Source organism: Gigantopelta aegis, chromosome 6 (genome assembly GCF_016097555.1).
Source record: "Gigantopelta aegis isolate Gae_Host chromosome 6, Gae_host_genome, whole genome shotgun sequence".
NCBI classification, from domain to species: domain Eukaryota; kingdom Metazoa; phylum Mollusca; class Gastropoda; order Neomphalida; family Peltospiridae; genus Gigantopelta; species Gigantopelta aegis.
Genome location: NC_054704.1, coordinates 92409825 through 92422549, shown reverse-complemented (window position 1 = coordinate 92422549; position 12725 = coordinate 92409825). Strand labels below are relative to the sequence as shown.

General features: G+C 37.7%; 1 protein-coding gene across 2 annotated transcripts in view; it reads right to left on the bottom strand.

The window, feature by feature from the left end:
* The window catches only part of LOC121376457 (tyrosine-protein kinase transmembrane receptor Ror-like), a 354346-nt gene that overhangs the window by 33832 nt on the left and 307789 nt on the right, over window positions 1-12725 (bottom strand). For both annotated transcript variants that reach the window (XM_041504330.1, XM_041504331.1), the window contains one exon: window positions 12409-12601. In XM_041504330.1, coding sequence (XP_041360264.1) covers window positions 12409-12601 — 193 coding nt within the window. The remainder of the gene's footprint in view (window positions 1-12408; window positions 12602-12725) is intronic.

The following is a 12725-nucleotide window of genomic DNA, read 5'->3' as shown; positions in this document are numbered from 1 at the left end:
GAGGGGCTGGTTTTGAGGGAATTCTGGTTTATAGAGGGGCTAGTTTTGAGAGAATTCTGGTTTACAGAGGGCCTGGTTTAGAGGGAATTCTGGTTTACAGAGGGCCTGGTTTAGAGGGAATTCTGGTTTACAGAGGGCCTGGTTTAGAGGGAATTCTGGTTTACAGAGGGCCTGGTTTTGAGGGAATTTTGTTTACAGAGGGCCTGGTTTTGAGGGAATTCTGGTTTACAGAGGGCCTGGTTTTGAGGGAATTCTGGTTTACAGAGGGTCTGGTTTAGAGGGAATTCTGGTTTACAGAGGGCCTGGTTTTGAGGTAATTCTGGTTTACAGAGGGTCTGGTTTTGAGGTAATTCTGGTTTACAGAGGGCCTGGTTTTGAGGGAATTCTGGTTTACAGAGGGCCTGGTTTTGAGGGAATTCTGGTTTACAGAGGGCCTGGTTTTGAGGTAATTCTGGTTTACAGAGGGTCTGGTTTAGAGGTAATTCTGGTTTACAGAGGGCCTGGTTTTGAGGTGCTTCACTGTATATATTTTTTTGAAGTTCTGTAGCTGAAAAGGTTTACATTTATATAAAGTTAGAAATAAAGTTTTGTTTTGTTAAAATAAATTAATATTGTTATTTTTAGGGTGGCATGTCCTTCAATACTTATGCTGCATCAGAAAATCTTTGAAAATCAACCAAATATCAAAAACGTTTTATCAACTCATTTCGATGGACAACAGCTACAGAATAACTTAGATCATGTAAAACATCAAACATAACAATATAACAATATACAGACATTTTGTTACAAGTACAATGTATATTACTACAAATGCTAGTACAAGCCTAATTCAAACATTGTCCAGGAGCTTACACCTATAAGCATCTAAATTGTAATGTTACGATTCATTTATCGAACTATAGAAAACTTTATCTTTGTTGTTAAGAAGATATCTTTGAAGTTTAAAGTCAGACATTTTGTGCTGCATATTTGAGAAAAGCAGGTGCCCGTTATCTGCATGATGAATTACCTGTCGAGATATCACCTCCAGTGTGCTGTGCAACCCGATTAATTTTTATATGGACCGATCCTGATTAAGAACATTTTTATTTTTGCACATTGTACTTTTGTCACACTGCCAAGTCAACCTTTACTAAAAACCTTTTTTTTTTAAAGGAAGAAACAAAAAGAAAAGAAAACCCAGCACAATAACAGCAAATGTTATTATTATTGTTTCAAAATCCAAAATCCAAAGTAATATCAAACAATAGTTCTAACTGTGGCGGGACGTAGCCCAGTGGTAGAGTGCTCGTTTGATGTGTGGTCAGTTTAGGATTGATGCCTTTCGGTGACCTTACTGAGCTATTTCTTATTCCAGCCAGTGCTCCACAAAGGTCATGGTATGTACTGTACTGTCTGTGGGATGATCAGATAAAACAAATCCCTTGCTACTAATCGATGAGGAAAGAAAGAAAGAAAGACATGTTTTATTTAACAACGCAGTCAACACATTTTATTATGACGTCAGACATATGGTTAAGGACCACACAGATATTAAGAGAGGAAATCCGCTGTCACCACTTCTTGGGCTACTCTTTTCGATTAGCAGCAAAGGATCTTTTATATGTACCATCCCAGAGACAGGATAGCACATACCACGGCCTTTGATATACCAGTCATAGTGCACTGGCTGGAACGAGAAATAGCCCAATAGGCCCACTGATGGGGATCGATCCCACACCGACTGCACATCGAGCGAGTGCCTTACCACTGGGCTACATCCTGCCCCCTAATCGAAGAGAGTACTGATAGCCTATTCAATGGTGACAGCGGGTTTACTCTCTCATTATTGGTGTGATATAACTGTAATTAAAATGCCCCCTAATCGAAGAGTACTGGTAGCCTATTCAATGGTGACAGCGGGTTTACTCTCTCATTATTGGTGTGGTATAACTGTAATTAAAATGCCCCCTAATCGAAGAGAGTACTGGTAGCCTATTCAATGGTGACAGCGGGTTTACTCTCTCATTATTGGTGTGGTATAACTGTAATTAAAATGCCCCCTAATCGAAGAGAGTACTGGTAGCCTATTCAATGGTGACAGCGGGTTTACTCTCTCATTATTGGTGTGGTATAACTGTAATTAAAATGCCCCCTAATCGAAGAGAGTACTGGTAGCCTATTCAATGGTGACAGCGGGTTTACTCTCTCATTATTGGTGTGGTATAACTGTAATTAAAATGCCCCCTAATCGAAGAGAGTACTGGCAGCCTATTCAATGGTGACAGCGGGTTTACTCTCTCATTATTGGTGTGGTATAACTGTAATTAAAATGCCCCCTAATCGAAGAGAGTACTGGTAGCCTATTCAATGGTGACAGCGGGTTTACTCTCTCATCATTGGTGTGGTATAACTGTAATTAAAATGCCCCCTAATCGAAGAGTACTGGTAGCCTATTCAATGGTGACAGCGGGTTTACTCTCTCATTATTGGTGTGGTATAACTGTAATTAAAATGCCCCCTAATCGAAGAGAGTACTGGTAGCCTATTCAATGGTGACAGCGGGTTTACTCTCTCATTATTGGTGTGGTATAACTGTAATTAAAATGCCCCTAATCGAAGAGAGTACTGGTAGCCTATTAAATGGTGACAGCGGGTTTACTCTCTCATTATTGGTGTGGTATAACTGTAATTAAAATGGCCCCTAATCGAAGAGAGTAATGGTAGCCTATTCAGTGGTGACAGCGGGTTTACTCTCTCATTATTGGTGTGGTATAACTGTAATTAAAATGGCCCCTAATCGAAGAGAGTACTGGTAGCCTATTTAATGGTGACAGCGGGTTTACTCTCTCATTATTGGTGTGGTATAACTGTAATTAAAATGCCCCCTAATCGAAGAGAGTACTGGTAGCCTATTCAATGGTGACAGCGGGTTTACTCTCTCATTATTGGTGTGATATAACTGTAATTAAAATGCGCTGAGTGTGTTGATAAATAAAACAATCCTTTCTTTCTAAAAGGCCAGCATCTATTTATTCTTCAACAAGTGGCATGCAGGATAAGTTACATTTAAAAATATTTTTTTCAAAGCTCGAATAATTTTTTTTGCTTTCTTGAATAAACAAATAGCCCAAATGAAAAAAACTATAAACTCAACAGATTGTTTTGAAGGACATACATACTTAATATTTTTGCTTGAAAACAACTTTGAAATGTGGCCACCAGCAAGAATGTCAATTTGGTGATAGCCAACCACAAAAGTCAAGGGAATGTTTTTAAACATCGATTATTTTCTTATCACTGATATTTACTTTGGTGCAGGTTGGCAGTTTCCTTTAAAACTAAGATACGAGGAATCTGAACACATGAATCCTATTAGGTTATTGCCTTGAACACTGGTTGATAAACAAACCACATGGCATGCAACACGTGGAAACCCAGGAGGATGTCTGAAACATGGCATATTCATTCTTTACGAGAATTTTTTTTTATATATAGAATTTAAATTCTAGAATGAAAATGAGTTTGAGATCTTTTGGTGGTCAGCTATTTTTAAAAACAAATTAAATTTAAATAAATAAACAAACAGCATAGAATAACACACAAATTAATTTGTGGTCCTAAGCAAATTCTTAAATCATTATTATTATTTTTTCAAAGTAAAAGAGCTCTTACTGCTAACTAGTAAAAGTATATCCCATGTGGCAACACATTATTATCTTGTCTACTTCTAACTGGAAGGAATAGCTCATATGGGACCAGCGTGTTTCTTCTCATAGTAACTTATTAAAAGTTGAAGTTTGTTTTGTTTAACAACACTACTAGAGCATGTTGATTTATCTTTGGTTATTTGATGTCAAACGTTTTGCAATTCTAATACTGTCTTCACAGATAACCCGGCACATTTTTACATTAGCAGCAAGCAAGCTTTTATATGTATTTTTCACAGACAGGACAGCACATGCCACAATCTTTGATACACTTGTAATGGGGCACTGGTTTCATTGGAAAACCCTTTTTATTAATTTTAATTTTGTCCTGGACAGACAGTTTAGAGATCTGCTGCTGAGCACCTAGAACACTGCCAATGAACCTTAGACTTTACCAATGCTTGATGACTAACTTATCAAAGTTCATGGTAAGTGCTAGCCTGTGTTGTTCATCATTTACTACTAATCAATAAACTTACTGTGCTATAATAATATTTATACAGACATCATATCTTATTAAATATTCCACATCAACCATACTAGTACATCATGCAAACTGACTCCGTGCAGACTTTTGTATGGTTGACAAAGGGGAGTAACTCATCACAAGTTCACCAAGTTTGTACTAATCAGAACCGTGGGTGAATTCACAGTGTTATTAAGACTTTATAGAGAGTTATTATCTTATTAAGATTCTGTATCTACCATATATCATTCCGGCTGTCTATGAGCAGACTGTTTGTCTCCTAATAGGAAACCCAAGCTAAATCAGTGAAGAAATGGGATCTAACATTATCACTTGTTATCTCTGGATTGTCTCCCCTGTACTGCCACCATGTCACTCTCTATATTGGTGTCTTAAACTGGCTGGCAGAGTTATGCATTCAGTTAAATTATTATTCTCCAAAGGTAAGCTTATCTGATGAAAACATAACAAACCTTTATTTTCAAAAAAAAAAGAAAAAAAAAGAAAGAAAAAAAGAAAGAAGAAAAGAAACAAAAGTTGAAAAGTAACACTGCAATAATGTAATATGTTTTGAAGGTTGACATTGGGACTGGTACCAAGATATGAACCTAGACTGGTGTACTGAGATGAACCTAGCATGTTCACAACAGAGGTTAGTGGTTAGTGTGAGAGAGGCTGGTGCACTGAGATGAACCTAGCATGTTCAGAATAGAGGTTATTAGTTAGTGCAAGAAAGGCTGGTGTATTGTGGTGAACCCAACATGTTCACAAAAGAGGTTATTGGTTAGTGTGAGAAAGACTGGTGTACAGAGATGAACCTTACATGTTGAGAACAGAGGTTATTGGTTAGTGCAAGAAAGGCTGGTGTACTGTGATGAACCCAACATATTCAGAACAGAGGTTATATTGGTTAGTGTGAGAGAGGCTGGTGTGCTAAAATATGAACCTAACTTGTTTGGCACTGAGGTTCTTGGTTAGTGCGAGAAAGACTGGTGTACTGAGATGAACCTAGCATGTTCAGAACAGAGGTTACTGGTTAGTGCAAGGAAGGCTGGTGTACTGAGATGAACCGTACATGTTTAGAACAGGTTATTGGTTAGTGGAAGAAAGGATGGAGTACTGTGGTGAACCCAACATATTCAGAACAGAGGTTATATTGGTTAGTGTGAGAGAGGCTGATGTGCTAAAATATGAACCTAACTTGTTTGGAACTGAGGTTCTTGGTTAGTGGGAGAAAGGCTGGTGTACTGATATGAACCTAACACGTACCAGACTTAAATCAGGCCCTGTGCTTATAAACCTTGAAGTCTGGACTCTGATAAAGTCCAGATTTTAATGTCATGGCAACGCCATTCAAATAATATTACGTTAAAGTCTGGACTTTATTCAAGTCTAGACTTCAAGTTTTATAAGCACGGGCCCTGATGGTTTATTAACCTCTGTGGTAATAAAATATCAGAACTATCTTAAAACATATAAATAAAAATAAAAATTTCAACATACAAGTCTGTTAGATTATGCCCACATATGATCAGTGCTTGATCAGTGTGGAATGAAATTTTATAAATAATAATGTCAAGATTTTATTAAAAATGTAACAAAATATATTTTTATCCGTATTTCTGCAGGAAAACAACAACATATACATGCAACTGTATCCATAAAAATATGAAACTATGTGTAATATTAATTCCATATCTTGCACATGGAGTCCAATCACTATAACAACTATCTATTTTAGACACAAGACCACCCTATGAGCAATGGTTTACTGGTAATAAAAATTAAAAAACCGAAGCTATCATCATTCTCTGGATAGTGTCATGCAAGATGTAAACCTACTGACTATAGCACATAAAACTTGAAATGATAAATATTTTTAGAGTGCAAGACAAAACTGTTAATCTGGGGAATCATAACTCTGATGTAAACACCCAGGCACGGACCACTAAGTGACTTATCACCTGTAAATCGGTTTTCAATTTATGAGCCCTGATAAAAACATACTTTATCTCTAACTGAAATGATCTGGCCCATCCACACCTTTCAAAACGTCACATTCTTCATATACTTTTAAAATGTTATTTTTAAAAGCGGCTAGACGTGGCTGACGTGATCTATTACTGTAATAAGCAGAAGAATATTTCAGATGTTGAATATTTATGTGTAGGATTTTTGGGTCTGGGTCTCTGTCTGTCTCTGTGTCTCTGTGTGTCTGTGTGTGTCTGTGTGTCTGTCTGTCTGTGTGTCTGTGTGTCTGTCTGTCTGTCTGTCTGTCTCTGTCTCTGTCTCTCTCTCTCTCTCTCTCTCTCTGTCTGTCTGTCTGTCTGTCTCTCCTTCCTCTCTCACTCACTGACATTGGGTAAAATAGCAAATTTGGTCTACAGAATTTAAAAATGAAACTTGTTATGGCATCTGTCTACACAAGGAACCGGTTTTGCAAACAACAATGGGGAGATAACCACATTCAGCAGGGAAAGATAACTTACATTTTTACTGAACTGGAACAGCAGAACACATATAACAACTGGTAATAAATTAATAACTGAAAAGAGTGTTTTTTATACTGTTAAACGTGAGCGTGACCTTATGAGGGGAACCATTTCACGGTAACCAGTCGGTTTAATAACTTAATAGATGTTCTTGTATTACAGCAAATAGAGTCATTTCAAAGTCATTCAGTTAATTGGCTTCCCATAAATCTCGCTCCTCTTGGAAGACAAGTGGATGCAGCAATAAGCATAAAGTGACATAGAAGCTGCCACTGAAAAGCCAACTGCTAACAGATGTACACTATTTTGTACATTGGCTTAACCTGATGGTTGTAAAGAATATGAGGCACTTTAAGAAGTGTACCATACAACACTGGCATCCACTCAGTCAATTTTCTTTGTTTCACTGATATTATAAAAATTGAAATTCTTGGACAATAAAATATTTGTTAAAATAAATTTTAAAAATAATGTTTCAAAAATAATATTCCAGAATATTTTCATCATCACAGCTAAATATTGATGAAGTATATACATTAAGTATGGCATGGATGGACACAAAATCACAGACAAACATCTGTCATAGTTCTGCCCAGTGGTAAAGCACTCGCTAGATGCGTGGTCAGTTTGGGATCGATCCCCGTCGGTGGGCCTATTGGGTTATTTCTTGCTCCAGCCAGTGCACCACGACTGGTACATCAAAGGCTGCGATAATGTATTGTCCTGTATGTGGGATGGTGCATATAAAAGATCCCTTACTCCAAGTCAAAAAGAGTAGAACATGAAGTGGTGACAGCGGGTTTCCTCTCTCAATATCTGTGTGGTCCTTAACCATATTTCTAATGCCATATAACTATTAAAAAAATGTATTGAGTACGTCATTAAATAAAACATTCTGTTGACTATGAGTCAGAATTACCAAATGTTTGACATCCAATAGCTAATGATTAATTAATCAATGTGATCTAGTGGTGTTGTTAAACAAAACAAATTTCTTTTGTCATAGTTCTAGAAAACAGGATTTTTTTTTAGTAGTAAAAGAAAAACAGAGAAAATAATGATGAATTTAAAAAAACCAATTGTAACCTGTAGTGGGAAAGGAACCCATAATATACTACTCAAAAGAATTTAAGGGTCAGACGATATTTTCGACATTATTTTCTGAATGTCAATTATATTAGCTAGACCATAATGTCACGCATGGTATTGTTCCATTTTGACGAAAGTGGGTCTAAGCAACCCATAAATGAATTAAAATCCACTGTCATTGACACTGTCGACTAGTTCTAATGGCGAAAAACATGCTTACATTTGCACGTAAATTAGGGCGAAAGCGAAAGGTCTGCTAAGTGCCCATAACTTGCTTTTTCACAAAGCGCTTCATTTGCACGCTTTGCACGTGTATTCCATGTTCCCAATGCTGAATTTCCGTATAATTGGAGCTTGCGTTCGTGTACGGTGCACACTCCAAATTCGATAATGGTACGACTTCAACTGACTATCGAAGATCGAGGAAGGGCTATTGCTTGGCTTCAGGATGGCAATACGCAAAGAAATGTTGCTCTGAGACTTGGTGTTAGTCTGAGTGTCGTTGGCCGACTGTGGCAACGGTACCAAGCAACGAATTCTATTCGAAATCGTCCACGTTCGGGAAGACCCCGAAGCACTACAAATAGAGAGGACCGCTACATCACCAATATGGCTCTACGTCAACGCACAACCACTGCACGCCGATTACGTGACAATCTGCGGACTGCGACTGGAACTCGAGTGTCTGATCAAACCATACGCAATCGTCTGAGAGCCAATAATCTATGCTGCCGTCGCCAGGCTGTTCGACCACCACTCCTACCACGTCACAGAATGACCAGACGTCACTGGTGCACGCTTCATCTGCGGTGGCAACGTGTTCAGTGGGGTCGAGTGATGTTCACTGATGAGTCCAGGTTTAGTCTCCAGTTCAACGACGGTCGGGTTCGTGTCTACAGACGCCCTGGGGAGCGCTTCGCTGACGTTAACGTTAGACGTCACCGGTTCGGTGGTGGCAGCGTCATGGTGTGGGGCGGCATCTCTATCCACCACAGGACCCCCTTCTATGTGGTGGATGGCAATCTGAATGGAATCCGCTATCTGAATGAGATTATCCGGCCGTTGGTTCTCCCAGGCCTTCAACAGATTGGCGGCGGGGCAGTTCTGCAGGATGACAATGCCAGACCCCACCGCGCCAGGGTGGTAACGGACTTTCTCAGACAACAAGGTATCGCCAGGATGGATTGGCCAGCATATTCGCCTGACTTGGCCCCAATAGAGTACGCCTGGGACGAATTAGGCAGGAGAGTTCGGGATAACCATGCCTCTCCGGCCAACCTTCATGATCTGGGTCAACTTCTTATGGCAGAGTGGCAGGCCATTCCCCAAGAGTTCTTCAGACATCTGATCAACAGCATGAGGCAACGATGTGTCGAGTGTATTCGCGCCAGGGGTGGATTTACACACTATTAAACGAATGTTCTAATGTGTAAAATCCATGTTTGACAACCTTCAACTTTGACAGCATGTCATGTGACTTTCTTGTATACAGTGACATTTATTTGTGGTTTTTTGTAAATATGGAACAATACTTAAAAAATTTGGTGTAGTTTACATCATCAATCTAATACACTCTGAAACTTATTTGGTTATAAATTTTTGACCCATAAATTCTTTTGAGTAGTATATAACAACCTTAGAGCCAGAGGATTAACAACTATATCACTGAGTCCAGATCGTTTTCATCACCCTTTATACCTCACTAACAACTCTGGAACAGCTGATCTCAAATAGAACAAACAGTACATTAACAGAACACCTAGAGGGTTAACGGGTTAACAAGAACCAATGTTTCAACATGGTATAACTACAGCTTAGATCTAAATAGAACAAACAGTACATTAACAGAAAATCTAGAGGGTTAACAGGTTAACAAGAACCAATGTTTCAACATCGTATAACTACAGCTTAGATCTTGGAACTAATTCTTCTTCTTTTAAAACATCCATAAAGAATAACTTGCAGCTCATCTTAGAGCTATCTCTCCAAATAAACAGACTAAACAATTCCTGCCAACAAGCATTAATTTCTGACAATTTATGAGGAGCTGATCTTGTAGCAAAGTAAACAGGAAAAAAGCAAGTTATTTTTTACCAGGTTCTCTCCTACCTGGGGCTAATTGCCGCAGGTATAGCTGGGCCATGTGTGCAGCATGTAATTATACCCTGTACCAACATCTGGTAGAGTTACCCTCCTCAACTCAGACCTTGCTGACAAGAGAGCAATCACAAACAATTCATAGTCTTTACAAAGTGGTCAGCAGTGTTATTGCTGAGGTAAATTTCCAAGAGAAGCAAGCTATTAACAGGATAAGTAAAATGTAAGTGGTCTGTCTGATGGCAGTGATGTTGTTGGTTTTGAGGTCTGTGAAGGGAAGAATCAGATAAATGCTGAATGGTTCCACAGACATAAATTTATATGAAGGATGAAATTAAGAATAAGATATTTTATTACTTGTTATTATTAAGTTCTGGTAGGTTTTTTTTAAGTTCTTGTTTGGGTTTTTGTTTTGTTATTTTTTGTTTTCTTTTTCTTCTGAAAGCTAGGATGAAAACCTATCAACCATATCTTCATTACTTGCACATATACTTAAATATCATGGTTATTTATAACATCATTTTATTTTGTTTTATTATCATTTGTATCAAAAGTACATCTCATAAATCCTAACGTTTTTCTAGCATGAATTTAATATAAACCTTCAAAAATAAAAAATAAAGATAGTTTCTAAAGATAGTTTCTAACGAAAGTTCACTGAATGTTTTTTGGAAGATGATATTTTATGTTTTCTTTATTTGCAAAGTAGTACACAAGAAAATTAATCTGGTAATTGTAAGTAACTTCTATGTATGGCATTTTGTTGAAACTTGTATATTTTCTCTTAACATTCAGAATAACCCTTGATCTGTCCTGTTCATTTGTTCATCTAACCATTCAATTCCTTCATTCTATTCATCCATCTATCCACCCACCCAAACCTGAAATACCCATCCATCCACAAAGGTTATCCATCCATCCATCCATCCATCCAGACCACCCATCCACCCGTAAACCTACCCACTAAACCACCCATCCACACATTCAACTGTGCCATTATCCAAATAAATTAATTATTACTGAATTTTTGTTTTAATTATCAATGTTTATTTGGCTTGTTTTTTTTTTTCATAGTTTTTCAAAACAAAAATATAAAATTTAATACTATTTTTTTTTTATTTTTTTTTTTACCAAAACAAAATCTCATTACCATTCTCAACATGCATCCTTTGTTCTGATTAGAACCCAGGCCAAACAAACGATAAAAAAAATCACTGGAACACCACATGGGATCCAATTTACCAAAAACTATTTATCTGTCTGCAGACTGACAGCCATCTTGATTTTATTTACTGTATGGGACCAGCAAAGCTTTCTAACTTTACAAGAAATTCACAAACAAGCCACTAATAGGCTATTATCAGAAATTAAGTCTTTTGCCATAAGACTGAGCATTCTCCACTGAAGAACACAAGGCAATTGCTTCACAAAGTGTTTGCTTTGGTTAATGGAAGAGGGCCATGTGCAGAACGTACCGGAAAGTCTTACACATCTCACAAAGATAATGTGCAATTTGTTTCTGATTTACTCTGCTAGGATATGTTCCTGATATATGTAATGCTTTAGCTACTTCTGATAAGAGAAAAATCATCTTCAGAATCTTAGTGTTGGAAGAATGTCTGTTAAGTAACACCATGAGCTTACTGGTTAATAACTGGCAATTTGACAAACCAAAATGACTGAATCATGTATAAGAAAAAAGAAACTTGCTGCTTTTGCAATAACACCCTGAGTATACTGGTTAACAACTGGTAATCCAACATGTCAAAATGACTGAATCATGTATAAGAAAAAAGAAACTTGCTGCTTTTGCAATAACACCCTGAGTATACTGGTTAACAACTGGTAATCCAACATGTCAAAATGACTGAATCATGTATAAGAAAAAAGAAACTTGCTGCTTTTGCAATAACACCCTGAGTATACTGGTTAACAACTGGTAATCCAACATGTCAAAATGACTGAATCATGTATAAGGGAAAAGAAACTTTCTGCTAGCAAGTACTCTTTTTTAATTAATTATTTTCAATTAGTAGCAAGGGATCTTTTATATGCACTAATACACAGACAGGATAGTACATACCATGGTGTTTGTTACATCAGTTGTGGAGAACTGGCTGGACTGAGAAATATCCCAATGGGCCTACTAATGGGGATCGATCCTAGACTGATCACACATCAAGTGAGTGCTTTACCACTGGACTACATCCAACCCCTTTTAAATAAGGGATGAAAATAACACTGGACAAAAAACATACACAAAAAAACTGAAAAACCTGGACTTTTGAACAAGAATTAAATGTCTCACCTTTCATAAATGTTTTGGGTGCACATCCATAGGTACAACCATAAACAAAGTTTTAATGACCTAGGACTTGTAGTTTATGAGAAACCGATCTAAATGCGAAACTGTAACATTAAACTTTGACGCAAAAGTTGATGCCAGTGTCACTGTTACCATTGGTAAAAGTAATACCTACATCTCTCTAATACTGTAAACGTGAGACAATAAAAGAACAGTAACAGTTTTTGGGTGGCACAAAATCAAGCAGAAATGAATAGTCTGATTTACTTGGATCCCCAGGCGACACTCTTCACGTTGAATCTCCCACTCTCGTCGTCGCTGGTGATGGGTGCGTCGTTTTTAAACCATGTGTAGGTGGGTAGCGGACTGCCGGTGATCTCGCACCGCAGGCGCACACTCTGACCCTTGTACTTTGTGACATTCTTCATCGCCACGTCCAGCTGGACGTACCCCGTTCCATCTGCAAATACACAATACATACGACTCATTTTAAAATCTAATTAAAAAATTTAAAAAAATCTTTTTCTTTCACAAGTAACACCAGTAGTCCAGTCTGTAAAATGAATGAGCTGTCTTTTCCAGTT